General features: G+C 43.4%; 1 protein-coding gene across 1 annotated transcript in view; it reads left to right on the forward strand.

Annotated features, from left to right (window-relative positions):
* BEND7 (BEN domain containing 7) overlaps positions 1–18769 on the forward strand; it is a 53063-nt gene that overhangs the window by 23440 nt on the left and 10854 nt on the right. Inside the window, exons 5-6 of the mRNA XM_025202301.1 lie at positions 5039–5264; positions 9261–9380. Coding sequence (XP_025058086.1) covers positions 5039–5264; positions 9261–9380 — 346 coding nt within the window. The remainder of the gene's footprint in view (positions 1–5038; positions 5265–9260; positions 9381–18769) is intronic.

Here is an 18769-nt window from a genome sequence, read left to right on the forward strand (position 1 = left end):
CAATAGGAACTATTTGATACCTTGTCCCCTAAATGTGTGCTTTAAGTTTATTAAACTATTTGCTTGTGGCTTTTCAAATTTGACCTCCGGTTTTTTGGGCAGTGTCAGGGGTAAAATTACAGTGAAATTTAATCCCCAGTTTTTGTGGGTGTGTTTTGTTCATGGCAGTTTTGTGATCAGTTCACTGTCAAAGCAGTTCTTTGCAGGTGTGATTTTTGCACACGTAAATTGGATAGCCTTGGTAAGGCTATCTGAGCCTTGCCAAGCCCTTCACTCTTGAAACCCACTTGTTAGTTCAATATGGTTGCAGTAAGAGAACCCCTGCCGTCTTAGAGGATAAAAGGAGATTAATTTTATTTTGTAATGTAAACAGTTGTTTTGTTAGTCAAAAGAAAACAGTTGAGCTTCTTAAGTGAAAATAACAGTGAAAACAATACTGCCATCCCTAAATATCTGGAACATACTAAACAAAGTCACGTCTTTTTTCAAAATTGAATGATAGCACTGTTTTATCTTTTTCTTCTCTCTTTATTCATAAGCATTTCTGTTGCATTCATGACCAGAGGGTCTGAATGGCCAGGGAAGCTAAAAGGAAATTCCTTACAGTACAGAACTCTTCTTGGAAAACTGTAGAAGTGGTCCGTGTTTGTGTGTGCTGGTCCATATCCATACAAACCAATGCCAGTATTCTTTCCACCCCATCTATTTGGCTAATAAGTAGGGCTGTCAAACGATTAAAAAAAATTGATCACGACTAGTTGTGCAATTAAAAAATTGAGTTGCAATTAATCACAGTTTTAATTGCACAGCTAAAAAGCTCAAAATTATGCTCAGAAAAGCTCAAAATTATGCATGTACTTTGTATGGGTGGGGGTGGGGTGTGTGGGGGGAGTTTATGAAAGTGTGGGTGTGCAGTTTGGAGTCTGGGGGGGAAGGCTGTCCGCATGCCCTGGCAGGATGCAGGGTACTGTGAGTCGGGAATAAAGAGCAGCACCAGACCTGGAGGGCCTGTGGTTTGGAAGTAAGGGATAGACACAGTGCCCAGCAGGTAAATCTGTGGAGGGAAGGGATGTGGGCGGGGAGGGAAGGGATGAGAGAGCAGATCAAGGCCAAAGGCAGCAGGGCACAGAGCCCACCTCTGCCCTGCACACAAATTGGGGGGGGGCACACCCCCCCCCCCCCCCCCCCCCCCCCCCGCCACTCCTGGCAGTGCACTCAGTGGCAGGGAGCCATGCCCCTCTGCGCCCCAGGATGAGCCGCCCGCAGCTCCATCCCATAACCAGCCCCAGGTCCCATTCACCCCAGCCCTGCCCCACTCTCTCCCTCACTGTGGGGGTCTCAATCTCCCCCCCCACGCTCCTTCCTTCCACAGGCTTACTGCAGAGTGCTGCTCTACACACCACCAGGCTGCATTCCTGGCCATGTACATGCTGTGGCTACTCCTGTGCATCTTGTCTGTGCACGTCGTGTTCCCCCCATGCAGTGGCTCCTCTGCACTGCCACCATTGCCCCGCTGGGTGGCACGGAGGCAGTGTCAGCAATGGAGCGGAGCCCAGGCATGGGCTCCAAAGCCATATGTGCGATTAACATGTTAAAAAAGTTAATGCAAGAACCAATTAACGCGTTAATCGCGTGTGTTAACTGTGATTGACACCCCTACTAATAAGTGATCTCAATGCAACTTTACAAACCCTGCATTATACCTCTGACACCAAAGGAATTAGTTCAGACTTGCAGAGAAGTTAATAACTGCATTGGCTTCAGTGGTAGTTCTGGATTCATATCATTGGAACCAAGCTGTGCATCTTGGTTTGGAATAGAGATGATCCCGCCTCAGGCAGGGGGTTGAACTAGACCTCTGGAGGTGTCTCCCAGCCCTATTTCTCCATTATCTGTTTGGTGCATCCATTGATATGGGCCAGATCCAGCCCATGGAACCACTGAATCCGCTTTGCAAACCGCTTTGGACTTGTAACATGGCTCTGCAAGAGCAAAAGTGCCCTTTCTGGCCACGGCCTGAACCCTGCCTCATTACCCACTCTGGCCCGTCTGTGCTTTTCTACTCCACTGTGCTTTTCTACTCTCCCAAGCTGTTAGGGCCTTCAGTTTTTCTGGCTAAGTCCTCTTCTCCAGCCCAAGCAGTAGTAGTGGCCACTTTCTCTTGGGGTGCTCAGAGCTTTTCCTCTCCCTTTTGGCTCCTTCTAACTCCACCTGTCAGCATCTTGAGCTCTGGCCCCTGGCCGGACTTTAAGCACCCACATGCCCGTTGGCGCCTCTGGGAGCTAAACCACAGTGCACCCCTCAGACATCCCAGTGTGACCTCTTGTTCACACTTGGTCCTCCGTTGTGAACGCAAACCAAAAGCATGAGCATCCGCTTCCACAACAAAAGATTCTGCTCTTGGAGTTAATCCCACCCACGGTAGCACTAACACAAAGGCTCCAGGCACTTTTCTTTTGCTGCTCAGGGTTTGGGGTTTCTTCCACCCCTCCTGGGGCATAGGATCTTTCCTCTAGGCAGTCCAGACTGGCTCTTCCCTGGAGCTCTGCCTCCTGCAGACCCTATGGCCAGACTGCCTTTCTAGGTCAGGCCCTGGCTTTATAAGTTTTGCCCAGAGTCACCTGACCCTCCACTTCTGCCCCAAACCTGTCAATCGCTGCACCTGGGGCAAATGGCCATTTTATTAAATGACCCTCTGCCCCTAGCAGTTCTTTCAGGGGCTGGAGCGTCAGCTGCTCCCTGGTTTCCTCTCTTCCCCAGTAATGGGGTAGGGGCTATTCCTGTGCCACGGAGGGGATTGTGGCTGAGTCCTAGTACCTGCCAACCTCTGACCTGAGCTGGGTCATTACAGTTCACAGCCTCAAAAGGTTGCTGACCACTGAGCTAAGCTCCTTATTTAAATATCACGTTCTCTTGCTTCTAGTTAATCTTTGTTCTTTGATATAGTATCACTGATCGGTGTAAACTTGGTAATGGCTTTGCATTTCTAATCAATACAACCTACTGAAATGTTGGGGATTAAATCTAATTTTCTGCCTGTTAATTTTAGCACAGCAAAAGTGTCAGAATTTGGATCTTATTTATGTTACGCTTTACATGAATAGTTTACCCACTGGTTCTTTATACCCTGATTATTATCTGCTAATAAGAGCTATGCCATTTGATAAATCACATTCAAAGTTGTCCATGAAAGCTCAATTAAGTACTGATTGTCTTTGATTGAAGAATAATTTGCCACTAAAAGCAAGCAGGAATAAATCAGCGTTTTACCTTTGAATGCTATGGCTGATGTACAAAACGATTCTCTTATTAAAAACAAAGAAAGCCTAAACTAAAGTAACATTGACTGTTTTCCAATTGATGCACAGGTGGATTTCAGAGAGAATTCACAGAAACGTTAGCAGAACGTGTTTATGTCCCGTGTCCGTCACTGGGATTCTGCAAGCCAAAGTAGCAAAGTAATAGGTACTACTCCACATCAGTTAGTCACACCTGGACAATCACGCACTGCTGCGATTAAATTGTTGTAAAATTATGCCCATTTTTTTTGCACTTGAAAAAGTTTTTGACAGTCATCAGGATAGTTAATGTTAATGCATATTAAAAGGATTACACCGTGACTTTGAAAGGTCTAGTAGAATAATTTTGACCATGTTGGCAAAAGTCAGAGTTTGAAAAGTTCACCATGTGAAAATGCTTGTCAAGATAAGCTTATGTTTTGATGCAGTTTAATACCTTTATGATGATACCAGTTTTGCAAAGGAATCTCCACTTTCACTTGTCTTGTACAGTATATTTACCTAATGATGCATGTGACTTAGAAAAATATTCTGCTTTCTGTGAGTCAGATTGGCCTCCTGCTTAGAAAAGCCACAGAAGAAAAATTACACAGTCGAATCCTACTCAGACTGACAGACCCTTCATCCTCAGTGAAGGTTGCAGGTGGTTACAAGCTGAGGAGGGAATTTGCTTCCATGACTTCAGGAATCTTTGAAAATGCACTCACATTATTGCAAGTGGATATTTTTCAGTTTAAAAACCAAAGTCGCTGTTGAGGGAGTAAACATATAAGATATAAAATATATAAGAATAAAGTACACTTTGTTCATGTATAGCTCTCAGTTGTGGTGAACAGGTGCACTCCCAAAATTACAGTACAGAGACCTTTTTTGGACACCTTTTGGAAAATTTTGGCCCTAAAAGTACTTAAAGTAAATCGAGATAAAAGGTGTTATGCAAATAAAGAATAGTGATTTCCCCCCATCACCCACCCACCACCCCTTTTTTTTCTGTCACTGGCTTTTAGGTACATGATTTACCAATTTCTTTGTGCTAAAATAAGCTGCTAATTTAATATCGTCTTGTTCTCAAGATGCACTCAGGATGCATGATAGCAGGGGTCAGAAGGCACTAGATATGAGAAAAATTGCTGAGTCTGTTTCTTCTGCCTTTACTCACATGGACTATTTTTTCACTGCTAGTCTTGTAGCGCCTTGGATGGACCTTAACCATCTCTCCCATTACATGTGCCCTCCTGGTCTTGGGGAGGTACATCTCTGCTGTAGTGCCCCAAGAGTGTTTTGTCTCTTCGGGTACAAATTGCACTTCCTGGGTTCGCAGGATTGAAACAAGACCATGGAAGAGATATATAAACCCCATTTAGAAAGGCCATTTGGCCATGTATATAAATGGCATTGTATAAATGGAAGGTCACCACCAACTGTAATTAGATATTGCACAGTATTATCTCCCATTGCATTATATTTTTTTGTTGTGTGAACAGAAGTGTAGTTGGTGTTGAGTACCTATAATGGCAGGTAGCCCTGACAATGTGTATAATTATTTGATTTGCTTTTCAAAGCGCTAATTCATCAATTTACTTTCATTTCAATAGGACAGGTTGTTGTCATGACTCCTGGAAGGGACTCATAGATGTGATAATTGAGGTGACAGTGACGTCTCACTGGAAGCACATGCCCAAAATAAAATAACATATGTGAACACTATTTTAATTAAAATATCTGTCTTCTCTCGGTAGCCAGAAGTGCAGCTTGCTGAAGGCTTTGATGTCTTTATGCCCAAATCTCAGCTGGACTCTATATTGTCAAACTATACACGCTCAGGAAGCTTACTGTTCAGAAAGCTGGTCTGCGCATTTTTTGACGACAAGACTTTGGCTAACTCTTTACCCAATGGGAAGAGGAAAAGAGGACTCAATGACAATCGAAAAGGATTAGACCAAAACATCGTGGGTGCAATAAAAGGTAGATTTCTATGTTGTGTTTTAAATGTGCCTGTAGTTGAGAAGTTACTTGAATCATCAGTGCCTGTGTTTGTTAAAATTTGTCTAAAATGGATAGTAAAAATGTACGTTCTTATTTTTATTTCATTTCCCTTATTTTTTAATTGGTCCCCTCAGGGCCAGATGAAACGATACACTTATGCTTAAGTTCCTCAGCCGCTGAGATGAGGTGATGGGATCAGAATTTTGTTTCTCATTGAGAAACAAATCTTCATAACGATCAAGGAAGTGGAGAAAAGCTTGAAAACAGGACCAGAATGTAACCAATGCCAGTCTGATCAGTGGACACCCTTAAGCAAACAGTGTAGCAGGAGAAATATATTTCCCCACTGAAAGATGCTATCTCAAGGAGTTAGAGGGTCATGAGTGCAGTATATGGGCTTTACCTGAGGTCTTAGATTGCCATAATTCCCCTTGGCCCCCTCCCTTTTCAGGGTTGAGGTGCACTCATACGGTGCTGAGGAGGAGCTTGTCCTGTCCTCTTGTCATATCTGCTCTGTGAATAGCTGTTGCATGGGTGAGTGGGGAATATCGTAGTGGAAAGTTTTATATCTAGCTCGGAGGTGTCTGTCTACTTTGTTTTTCTTCCTCTTGTGGGAGTGAGTTTCATAGTCTAGGTCTAGCTCCCACGAAATTTCTGTCACTGTGAGTTCTTCCCCTAGATCTATGTTTTAAGGTCCTTGTAGAACATATCTGTTAAAGAAAGTTATGATCCACCCTTATGAAGAGTGTGAAACAACAGGACAGAGACCTTTGAATTGCTGCTGTGTTTTGTACTAGCTAGAGCTTTTTCAGGCTATAAATTTAATTCCATGGTATTTTCATTGCCATAATCTAACCTGGGCATTATGAATGTGTGGTTCATGTCTGGTTCTTGGTTTATATTGCTTATGGAAGCCCTGGTATTGACCCTAATGGTAATTATGTCAGGTTTCTGTTTTCTATTTGCACACGTTAAGAGAAACAAAAAGATTATTATATAATTACCTATTCCCTGAAAAATTAGGTACTGCCGTCTCAGAGACAGAATGTGGGACTAGAGGAACCAATGTCTGATTAGGTATAGCAATTCCTATGTAATGTTAATTGACCCACTACCTCTGGTCACACCGTGTTGGCTCTTTTGACCCAGTGCCATGATTAGTCTATTAATACTGAAAGGCCCATTGCTAGATAAATGTATGATCTGTCATACCGGGCGTTGAATTCTGGTCCACAGGGCCATGCATAGCAAATATATCTTTACATGATGCCTTGCATACAGAAGACCAAAAATCTTTGCATAGTGAGCTGGTCATAAACTACAGACAGTAGGAAAGTTTCAACACGAGAGTTAAATGCAGTGATGTGAACAGAATGCAATAGGGAAAGGACCGTGGGACAGTACAATTGAAATAAAAAACTTGCCCTTTATGGAAAGAGAAGTGTTTCCAAGCAGTTAAGCAAAAAATGACTGTGGTTTTTCAATGCAAATTGAAAAGCTTGAGTTAAAAATTCCTCAAAAATAGGGTTTAGCATAGAGATGCCAACAAGCACATTTGTGTGGTGGCACTGCTAGGCACTGCTATGATACGCAAATTGTCTTTATTACATTTATAGCATAATCCCTGTCACGCTTGACAGGGGAGCCCTTTCCTAAAGGCTAATGCAACAAGATGCCAAGGATTGACGCACTGTGGGACTTTACTGAGCCTGGCTCCAATAGCACTTTTTTCCCCTCTGAAGAACCATGCTGTAAGACACTGTGGTTTCATTTATTCCAAGCGATGACTGAGCCAGTATGAAATCTCCACCAGAACAACATCATGTTGTTTGCATTATTTCATTAAGACATTCCTCTACCAAGCTCGCAGATAGTCTTCAGTGGCGCTTTTCGTTCTGTTCCATGACATGGATACAGAAACAAAGAAAAGGCTACATTCATTGACAAAATTAGCAGGAGAACTTAAAGGAGACACTGTTGATTTTTGAAAATTGCCCTTCTGTCTCAAAATATTTTAGCTACCATAATAACAAGTAATATATAAGATTCCTATAACCCAGAGCGATTAGACCAGGAGAAATTCTTTCTACTTAGTGTATTCAGTGGTATTTGGTATAGAGCCAGCTTCTCCATTTCTCCTATGCAGTTATTTTCCCTGTTGTTCATGTCAATCTTCCATGCAGCAAAAAGGCTGGAGAATATTGTTTAAAAATTCAATTATAAAATGTCAAAAATTGGTACCCGAGTTAGGGTAGGTATAGTAAGAGAAGCTGTTACCACTTACTATCGTTGGGGTTTTTTTGTTTGTGTTTTTTTCAAGCAGAACGGAAGCATGTCATTTCCGTTTCAAAATATGTTGTCATCTTCACATCTGAGCTATCACCCGAGTCATCAGCTTTTTATTTGTATTACAGTACTGATATAGGAGTCCTGGACCGGGACCTTGCTATACTGGGCAATGTATAGACCCAAAACAAAATGATGTTACTGCCCCAAAGAGGCTGGAATCCATGCAGTTGAAAAAGTGGACCTGACCTCATGGGAGTCCATCTGGACTGGCCCTTTTGCCCTGTGGGATCAGATTGTATTATAAAGCCTCAGTCCTGCAGAAACAAACACGCGTTGCTTAATAGCATTTAACATATTTAAAAATGAAGAAATTTGGGGAAAATATTCTCTTTCAGATCCTTTATTCTATTAATTTTTTTAAACATGTATTTATCGCTCAGTCAGGGTCCAACCAAGCCTAAATGACTCTTCATACTGGCATGGTTAAAGCGTAACTTCCCTAAGCCAACAGCATGCTATGACCTGATCTGGCCAGTGTTCACTTCCAGCTGCCCTTGACTCCCCAGCCTGAAAGATCAGATACCCATTTGCAGCTACATCAGCTGGGGGCAGTTTTTGCCACAAGTTTGCATCAAGGCTTGGAACTCTTGTCCCTCAAAGGCATATAGAAAGATGCCTTGACCACACAGCTGCCATGTCCCTGTAACATATATTACTACATTATAATGTAGATTATAACTGTGTGTTGTGCCCGCCCCCCCCCACCCCCCGCCTACACTTTATGCATTACTTGTCTTTCTACACTGTAACCTTTGTAGGTGGAGGACCATGTCAGGTTTCCAGGTTCTGACCAACATCTCTAGCCACACCGGCAGTATTAATAATAGTAATACTTTTTCTTAAGTTATTTTTACATTTTTATCACTTGAACCACAAAAATCAACTACAGCAGTTTTGCTTTTGTCTTATAGTTGCTCTTCCTTTGTATCTTCAACTTTGCAAAGTTGGAGCTGCGACAAGGCTTATTTTCCCTAGTGGAACAGAAGGCATTTCTTTGTAAATGTCTCCTAAGTTTAAGCTGTATAAAAACCCACTTTGCAAAATCTAAATTTGGACCTAACTGATGTGGACACTTGAAAGCAGTGTTTTTCCATATGTGTATATGGAATCTGTCAGTGCCATCTTGGTTGCCAATATGATAAATGCCAACAGGGAGTCCAAGACTTCTGCAGTATTAGGATTTCTGTGTATCACTTTTTTTTTTGCTTGCAGCCTGACAAATGGGGTCCTGAGAACAGAATGGCCATAAGGAAGCCTTCAGTTCTATATAGATGCTGTACAAATATGGGAGGCAGGCATTTACAAGTGTCCTCCGCATCTGGAGGCTTAACGCAAATACTTCATATGCAGAAAGATAACTGTGTATATGAACAAATAGTATGAGGCGTGCACATTATTTCTACATCTCTGTCCTAGGTTTTTAATACAGTTCAGTATAGGATCTCAGCACAAATGATATTTCAGCGATAACTTTGGATTAGAGTCTGGCCTTGCTTTCATAGAATTGACCACTTGAATGTTAGTTTTCGTTGGTGCTTAGTTTTAAATCTTCCTCTTCCAGTTTTTTTTCCCCCACTCATCTCAATTTTGTGGCACATTTTTAAAAGATCATACCTTTTATTTTAGTCTTCACAGAAAAATACTGCACTGCTAACCATGTGGATAAACTTCCTGGGCCCAGAGACTGGGTACAGATTCTGCAGGATCAGATTAAACTGGCAAGACGGCGATTAAAAAGAGGCTCAGGTAAGCAGGAAAATGTAAGAAATCTCATGTTACTGTAAGACTGAAGTCACAGAGCTTGAGCACACATAAAAGGTGCTGAGTACACCTTGTTCCCAGTGACTTAAACTGGAGTTGCAAGTGCTCAGGATCTCTGAAACTAGGCCTTTAAGCTTTTGGCATGTTTCTGCTGGAATGTGAAAAATGGTGTTCAATTGTGTTTTGAATGGTAACAGTGTTGGTAGATATCTTCGCTGCAGAGTTAACTCCAGTGTTGCCTGCAATCCCTCCCCACTTACACATATAACCCTCTCTCCTGAGTTCAGCATTGCTTTGTATTTAGCCTATGGCCCTAGCTGGGCCAAACTTCAGGGACTGATTTCCCTCAGGTCTCTCCACCCACTTTGTGGTAGGTGCTGCAGTCCTCCAGTACCTCCCCACAATTGCCCCTGGTATCCAAAAGTTCTCCCACAATTCATTGGGAGATAATCATAGAGTATCCCAGTTTACTGCAGAAAAAAGAACTTCCTACGAACGCACACAAATGAATGAAATAGCAGGGAGGATTCAGACACTTGGGTCTGCTCAGGCCTAGGTGCCAGTTAATTAGCTAAATGCTACTGGGAAGATGTACCATTAGACTCTGATCCCTCAGTTCAAGCCATGTAGGTTCAGCGCTCTGCCCATGTGCTCTCAGACCAATTACAAAAAATGGTGCATAAACTGAACGGCAGAACTTCCAGGGGCTGGAAAACAGTACCCCACTCCTGAAGTGTGTGCAGTGATTTCATAAACTTGCTACTCTCCTTTCCAAGTACAATGCTCCCTTTCCTCCTGGGGACTTTCTGCCTATGAGGGTTCTGTCACCCCTCCCCTTAGCATTTTCTTGACTCTCCTTAAACTGTTTCCCACTCATTTCTCATAGCCCCTGATCCTTCTTATTGGTGGTACATCATTTGCACCACTCGGACAGGTGTCCCAAGCCCTTAATCATGTTGCACTACAGCTGCCAGTCTTAGCTGGCTCCCCTTGCTTGTTTGTTCTTTAATCTTCTCACTGTCCTGACCCTTCCTATGATTATGTGCACTGTTAAGACAACAAGGACGATAATGAAGCACTGAACCCAGGTGTTCACACCAGCAATGCAGAAGATAGTGTTTCTGAGCCAAATTGGAGTTATTCTTTAATAATTACATAGCCATTTAAACAACAAATTCCACAGAGCATTCCAAAGGCTAAAAGCCTGTCTGGCTAAAGGGTGCGTGATGGACCATGGGGAACGAACAAATGGTGCCAGTTTGCTGGCTCCAAGCAGCACCAAACCAGTGTTCTCAGTCCAGAGGGCTGGCAGAAACACTTGCTTAGGCTTTGACATCACTCTCCAAAAGTTAGGGTCCTTTCCTATCACACAGATTGTTCAGTAGCGTAAAATAATCCCTGTCTAAAAAAAAAAAAAGTGGGGGGGAGAGCTCCATAGAACCCCAGCTAACTCTGCCTGTCCGAGGGTTTTCTTGAATGGGGAGAGACCAGATCTTTGTAGCGATTCCTATCAGGTTGTTGTAGCCTTGCCAAGTGCAGAGCTCCATCCTGCCCTTGACAGAGGCTTTGAAAAGCTATGCAGCCGTTCTGGTCAGACTGGTAATGAGGTGTTGGGCTTTGAGGACATGAAGAGATGCCATGGAGCAAGAGAGTAACTTAGATATTTTTGGGAGATCTGCAGGACACCATTTGATGACCGCGGAGAGAGAACTCTCCTGACCCAGGGCAACTTAGCTTAGTCTTGCAGCCTCCTTCGGTTGCTTTCCTGGATGCCTGCTAAGATGGTAAATAACATCTCACAGTAAAGCTGCAATTATATTGCTGCCTTCACACTTTTGCTTCTACCAAAGGGCTTGCAGCAGCCACTCCCGTTTCTGCACTTTCCTCAGTATTGGAAAATCTAACTAGAGAAGGCTGCATCTCAGCCTTAGCAATAATACGCCTTCTAATAGAGAGGAATGAAATTGAGCATGGTACCATATGTTCTCACATATAACACGCCCCCAGATGAAACTCAAACTTTGTTTTTAGAAAGCAAAATGTAGGGAGGAAAAGTGTTGTCCAGGGTCATGGTTGACTCGCATAGAGTAAGTCATCCTGGAGACACTGTTCCCAGGAGGACTTACTTTGTCACACAAGGTTAAGTTCCAGACCCTTGCAAAGGGCAGAACAATACTGTTACTTATTTACTGTTCTTTATATAAGTTCCTTTAAATAAAGTGTTGTTTCAACATAACCGGCATCATCAAGATACCGCTAGTAGCTCTTTGGCTGCTTTTGACACAAGCTACACTGCTCAGCCAATAGCTATAGCTGTCAGGGTTGACACAAGACTTATTTCAGTTTGCTGAGCGGAGACAAGTGGTGGCCATCTTAGCAGTTTCATGGCACGCACAGTGTTGCCTGATGTGCTGCTTTTTCAGTGAAGAAAAACAGCTTCCCCCTTAAAATATACATCCCCAGTTTGGGGGCAGGCCTGACTGGGGGAGGGAAGGGGCAAGCGTGTTGTATGTCAGGAATTACAGCATGCATCTCTGCCCTTCCAGAGAAGTAAACCCATCCAGTCAGCATGTGGTTGGGCAACGGAAAGAAATACATAGGGACTCTACAGTCCCATTTTCTAAATAGTTCATGCTACTGATATTGCAGTAAAAAAATCTTTATTTCATATTGTTTCAAACTAATACATTCTTACTGAGGTTGACTTTACAAGTTGCACTTAGACCATAATGGGGGCACCTAAAATATGAGCATCTGCAGATTAAAGCTTGTTAACTTGTACTAAGTGCTCTCTGAGCATCTGGAAGCTAACCTTCACTTGAAGTGGTGTAACTCGGGGTACCTAGCTCATTAGGGTAACTTCAGTCTGCTCTATGGGGATAAAACAAGCAATTTACAGTCCTACAGCATCCCACGATGCATTGCTTCTAGCCACAGCCCTGCTCACCAACCCCCTAGTGACAAGTCAGAGCTGTGCAGGCAAGGAACAGCATTAACCCTTAGCCTGCAACTGCTCACAGCACATTCAACTTTAACACCACTTAATGTTCCACCGATTTAGTATGGTCTAAGTGTAACATGTAACTTCACCCTGATATAGAGCACATTCATACCAGTACAACTGCATTCGTGCTTCAGGCTGTACTGTTTGTATAAAAACACACCCCAAATGACACATACTAGTTCTAAGATAAAAAACTGCATGAAGATCAGGCCTGGCTTTGTAAATCAAGAGGAATCACTGAATTAACAAAGGTGAAGTCATTGAAGTTGATTCAGGGAGAACTGAGAAGGGGGCTAGGTTTTCTCTGGGAAGTCCAGGCCCTGTTCCAGGACAGTGGCAAAACTCCCACTGATTTCAGTAATGCTGGGATTTTTCCCCTGTGTCTAGTTGCTTTGTTCCCTATTATTTACTTCACACCAGTTACGATGTCACCATAAAACTATGTAATGATCTTTCTTGCATAATATATTACAAAAGAGAACTCAAAGCGAGGCTGTGGCATGTTACTATTTTTTTTTCAGCTGTAAAAATGCTGCTTTCTTTTCTTGAAACTAATTCTCTATACAATTAACATGGTGAAAGTGGTGCTTCTGACACCTGCTTGATGGGCATGGAGACTGAAATTCGTAACTTAAATAGTACAAGGGAGCCACAGGTGTTAGTACAAGCCTTCCTCATGCTGGAGGGGTCATCTCAAGATGCAGGTGACTGGACTTGATGAGTCAAGAAGTCTCTTCCAGTTGGATGTCCTAAGGGACAGTGCAGCTTTTTGTCTGTAACTGGGTACAAAAGGCAATAGATTCTGATAGTGGCAGAATCTATTATCATGTGAACCTCTGTTGAGATCTGGTCTAAGCACTTAGTTGAACCAATTTAACTAAAGGCATAGCTTTAAACTGATGTAGGTAAATTAATGCAACTTTGTGCATAAATGCTCTTAAATCAACGTAAGCTTGTTTTACCTGCTCTTTTGTAGTGGCTTCACTCAAATGGCTTAGAAATAGGTATAGTTAGAACAATACAGCCCTGTAATTCTTCTAGTATAAATGTACAAGAATGAGTAATAGCTGGCATAAGGCACCCTTTTAATTTTATTAGGGGTCTACTTCAATTATGGGTTCGGAGATTTCACGGAAACTGTGAAATCCGGGATTGTCCATGAAATCAGTGAAAAAAGCTTAAAAAAAATAAAATACTACTCCCCAGTGGGAGTCCAGAGTCCTCACTGCCTCTGTGGCCCAGCCTTTCAGCCTGCCCAGAGTGGAAGGCACCAGTTGACAGGGTGGCACAAAGGGCAGCAGAAAAGATGTTGGCTGCCCCCTTGTCCCTTCAACCCACCAGGGCCTCAGCACCAGGGGGTGGGGCTGCTGGAGGACATCTATGAAATGTCCATGAAATTTGCTGTTTATGCCACAACCAACCCACCAAAATTGGTGTCTAACCACAATTTATATAGACCACTAAATACTAGCCCATGTGCAGCTTAGGGACTTGTACGGATTTAACTGGAATAGAATCATAGCTCTAAGATGAAAGATTTGAATTGGTACTTAAACTGTGTAGATTGGGTCTAAATATCAGGGAGTAGATCTGCAAAAGGACCTAAGTGTCACTACTCACCTTGGTTGCACCTAACTGTTAGGCAACCTGTCACCTCATCAACTCCACACCCCTAAGTCGAGCACAAAAGCAGCTTCCCATGCGTTGTGTGGGAAGAGTTAGGATCCTAAGAGTAGAATCCACAAAAACTGAATACGAGGCTCTCTAAGTTAGTGAGTAGAAAATGCAGAGGAGTGAGGTATGACTTACACCCTGTCCTTCCTGTTCCTAGCTATGAATCCTCTCCAGGAATGAGGTGATTAAGTCAGGTCTTGCAAAAGATGGGAAGGCGTAGGTGGTGCCCTTCCTCATTTTCATGCAATAGCTCAGGAATTATCTACTTTGGGATGAGGACATGTCCAGGCCAGGTTGGACCTGAGCACCCCACATCCACTTCCATCTTCAAACACACTCTAAACCAAGAAGTTCACTGGAGAAGCTGATCGGGGTGTGCTCTGAGACTTCTGTCAAGCCTTTAGTCTATAGCATGCTTAAGAGTGGTTGCTGAAGATGAGCTTGGAGTGGCCTGACTGGCATACTTTTGGACATGGAGTATCCATAGGTGAGCAAGGCATGCTTAGGTCCATCCTGGCCAAGATATATAGCCCCTGCAGTATAAACAAGACTTCCTGGTTAGAGCACTTGTGGGATGTTAGAGGCCAGGCTTCAAATGCCTCCACTTCCGGAAGGAGCTTTAAATCACATCTGTCTCCCAAGGAAGTGCCCCTACCATCCCGCACTAGGAGTATGCACTGCATACTGCAAAGGTACCTGGGCTACATCAGGTACCCAAAGCAGTCTAGCCGCAGTAGAAAGGAGTTCTGCACAAGCTGATACATCCTGTGTCTCAGCAAGGAACAGGGCAAATATCCCCTCTCTGTGGTCCAATGAATGCTTATTTATTCCATAACAAAGCAGAACAGTTTAAACAAGAGAGATGAAAGGTGTTCCCTTCTGCACAATAATATCCTCTAGCTTAGAGCATTTGCTGGAGAAGGTCCTGTGCCACTCTGCACCTCTGTGCCAGGATGTGTGCTTCCACGTGAAGCACAGATTGGCACAAAACCTGGTGTGGGTCCCAACATGGAGGCATGGATCCATGCAGGTCCTAGCATGGAGATGATGGGGGTGAGGGAGACCCTGGATCCCATGCCTCTATTCTTGGATACACATGGGCTTTCTCTCCCTACAGAGATGTGCCCTTGGAGATCCCAGGGCAGGTCTCTGTAAGTGGCGATTCCTGATTTCTCCACTTACAGAGAGGCAACCTGAGATTCCCTGGGATGCATCTCTAAGCACAGAAAGCTGGGCCAGTGTCCCAGGGCTTGAGGAACCCAGTCCTGCACAGGAATTCCCAGGGTCGGACCCCTGGAGCTCCTAAAGCACCTGCCTGGGGCGGTTGGAGAGGGCAGGCAGCTCCAGGCTCCCGACACTCTCCCACCAGAGAGCCAACAGGCATCTGCCGCAACAAAGCGGCACTATTTTACACTACCTTCTGTTGCAGCCTCTGACATGGCACAACAAAGGGTAGGGATGTCTACTTGCTCACCATTTGTCCTGCCATAATTTTCATGGCAGCGCAAATGTAACATGAGCTGACGTCTGTTTCTAGCCTTACTGTGTCAGCTGTGCTGCGTGCCTTCTCCTAACCTTACGGTAAGTGGAAGCTAAATCTTAGTTGCCTCATCTTATTTTATTGAGGAATGAATGACCACAGTTTGGTTTTCACTTGCTAAAGTGAAAAGGGGTAAGAGCAGAGATACAGATGGTTGCCATGAAGCAGTGAACCAGCAGCAAGTCCCAGTTCCCTTGTACCCTGCTACTGTTTGTTCATACCTTTCATTCTCTGCATGCAGCTACATTTACTGCCTGAAATGTAGGCTTCCTTATCATTAGCAGGGGTTTACAGGAACAGCAGTTTGGATTTAAGGATGCAGGTCCTTCTATGGATCCAGCCCAGGGTGCCTGGGGATCCTGTTTGTTAAATGTCTTAAACTGAACTGATTTAAGGCTCAGTTAAACCAATAAAAATATCTCCACTGTAGTGGGTTTCATTGATTTAACAAAATCAGTTGGTGCAGAAATGTAACTAAAAATCTTGCCTAGATAAAGACCATCAAGGAGTTTTTTTAGTGGTTACTGAATTGGATTTGAATTGCTGCTCCACAAGGGGTAAAGCAGACCTTCAGGCAATCGTCAGCGTCTTTACCGAGGCATACAAGAAAATGGGTCTGATGCTTAACATCCAGAAGACCAACATCTTCCATCAACAAGCTCTTAATGAGCAGGCCCCAGCTCCATCAGATTCATATTTATTGTAATTCAGATTTATGGTGAGACTCTGGAGAACATTGAGTATTTCCTGTACCTCAGAAGCCGTCTCTCGCAGAAGGCTGGCATCGATAAAGAAATCCAACATTTCCTGAAAAGTGCAAGTACACCTTTCAGATGCCTGAGGAAACAGGTGTTTGAAATAATACAACAGATCCAAAACCAAGCTTATGGTTTATCAAACAGTCGTGATCTCCACTGTATGGATCTCCATTGTACAGAGCTGAGATGTGGACAACATACAGGAGACACCTCAAGTTTCTGGAGAAGTACCATCAATTTTGCCTGTGGGAAGATCCTTTGAACCAGTGGGAAGACATGCACCCACATTAGCATCCTCTTGCAGGCAAACACCATGAGCATCGAGGTGATGATTGATCATCTGATACCAACTTTGCTGGGCCGGCCAAGTTATCCAGATGTCTGATTCCAGACTCCTGAAGCAAGTTTTATTCTCCAAGCTCAGTCAAGGTATATATTCAAGAGGAGGGCAGAGAAAGCACTTCAAGGATATCCTCAAGGCCAACTTTAAAAAAATGCAACATTGACATCAGCTTGTCTAAGACCGGCACCCAGGACTGCCCCAAATGGAGGAAGAGTCCACTGCAAGGACTTCGGTACTTTGAAACCTTACGACGACAACAGGAGGCAGGAGAGCGGGAGCAGCAGAAACAGCATCTTGCCAACCAAATCAAGAATCGCAGCCACCCACCCTGCACGGAAACATGTGCCCATTGCAGCCAAGTCTGTTGATCCCAGATTGGCCTTGTCAGCCATCTTCAGACCCACAGATAAAGCAACCATGGAAGACAATCTTCTTTGATTGCAAGGGATTGTCAATTGTCAATGTGTGTGTGTACATATATAATATGGCACTAGATTCTGCTAGTAACCCCTTGAGTTGTTGAGTCTACCTCCTTTCTGGCTTTTTCAAACCAGGGTAGACAGCTATGTCCACACAGTGATAGGCTACGTTCACAAGTAAGCTTCTGCAGTGAATCCTCCAAAACATTATTTGATAGTCTAATGATGTAAACCCAACTGTATTCCCCTAATCTTCTGTAGTAGTCCCAGTTTCCAAAAATTCCAGCAAATGGATTGGGCGGATCTGCTTTTTGTGCTGCTTTCTTTAGTCCTTACCCTAGTGTGTATTTGCAAATTAAATATTATGATCAGTAGATCGTAGATGCTGTCCAGCTGCCACCTTATTTATCATATTTGGCTCATCTCCTAGAATGAGGTACAGAGCAGCCTCTGATGGGAAAAGCTAATCAACAACCCCCCTTTTAAAAAAAACAAACCCTGCTATCTAGAAAATCATTCCCCTGTGTTGGTTTTGAAAGGTTGTTATCCTAATCCAAATAGAATTGCACTTGTTTTGTAGCAGCTACAATATTTCTTCCTAACTAGAAATATTTTTATTACACTTTTGGTTTTTTCTCAGTTCATTTTAGATTATTGCCTTAGATCTGAGACTTGGGGTTTGTTTTTTGTTTTCATTTGTTAGATCTGAGAATAAAGCTGTCACTACCATTAAATTTTTATTGGCCTTGTTCAGTCTTTCAAAATTTCACAAGTTGGCTGTCACAAAGGGAAGAAGGCCTGTGAGGTTAACGTTACAAACAGATGTTATAATTAAAATTAAATAGAATGATGATAGTCTTCAGCCTTAGCAATTGGTCCCAGGCCACATAATCAGGACAGCCACAAAAAAAGCCAAACCCATGTGTGCTGGGTGCTCTGGGACACAGCATCCCATTGCCAACTCTGTCTTCTCCAAAATGCATTAGCTGAGACCACAGCTGCTGTGTGGCCAAGGAAAGAGGGAAATGAAGTTGAGGGAAAAGCAAATGCATCGTATGCTCCCCTATTCGAGCAGTATCAATAGCCCTGTCCATTGTATTGTAATCTACTGCTGCTCTGAATAGGAACAACTCCCCACGGTGAGGTTTCTCTATGCTACAAAGATGAATCTGAGTAGGTATCTGATAGAGACCAGCCACTGGCATATGGATCAAAAGAGGGCTAATCTCAACAAGATATTAGCTGTTGCCATCATCTCTGTAGCCAAACTGTTCTCCTTCTAAATATTCCACTTCATTTCCCATAATATATCTTGGGGCAGGTGCCACGAATAATTCAAGCACTAAAAAGCCCTCTTTTCCTTTTCATGCCTTGAAGAAGCGAGCCCTGGTTCTTGAGTGGCAGCTTGTTGCTTAAGGCCAGGGTAGGGATGCAGGTACAGTCTGACTACCGCTTCAAAAGCACAAAGGGAGTAAGCTCTTCATGACAACTGATTATGCTGTACATAACTTGAAAGCATTTGAATGCCATGCATAATCAAGGAAAATACAGCAGTCCTATGAATTGTGCTCCAGCTTTTCAGATCCGATTGGCTTTTAGTAGTCGTGTGACAGGATGAGAGTTGTTGCATCATTGT

The sequence above is a fragment of the Alligator sinensis genome, unplaced genomic scaffold (assembly GCF_000455745.1).
Source record: "Alligator sinensis unplaced genomic scaffold, ASM45574v1 scaffold1216_1, whole genome shotgun sequence".
In the NCBI taxonomy this organism is placed as follows: Eukaryota; Metazoa; Chordata; order Crocodylia; family Alligatoridae; genus Alligator; species Alligator sinensis.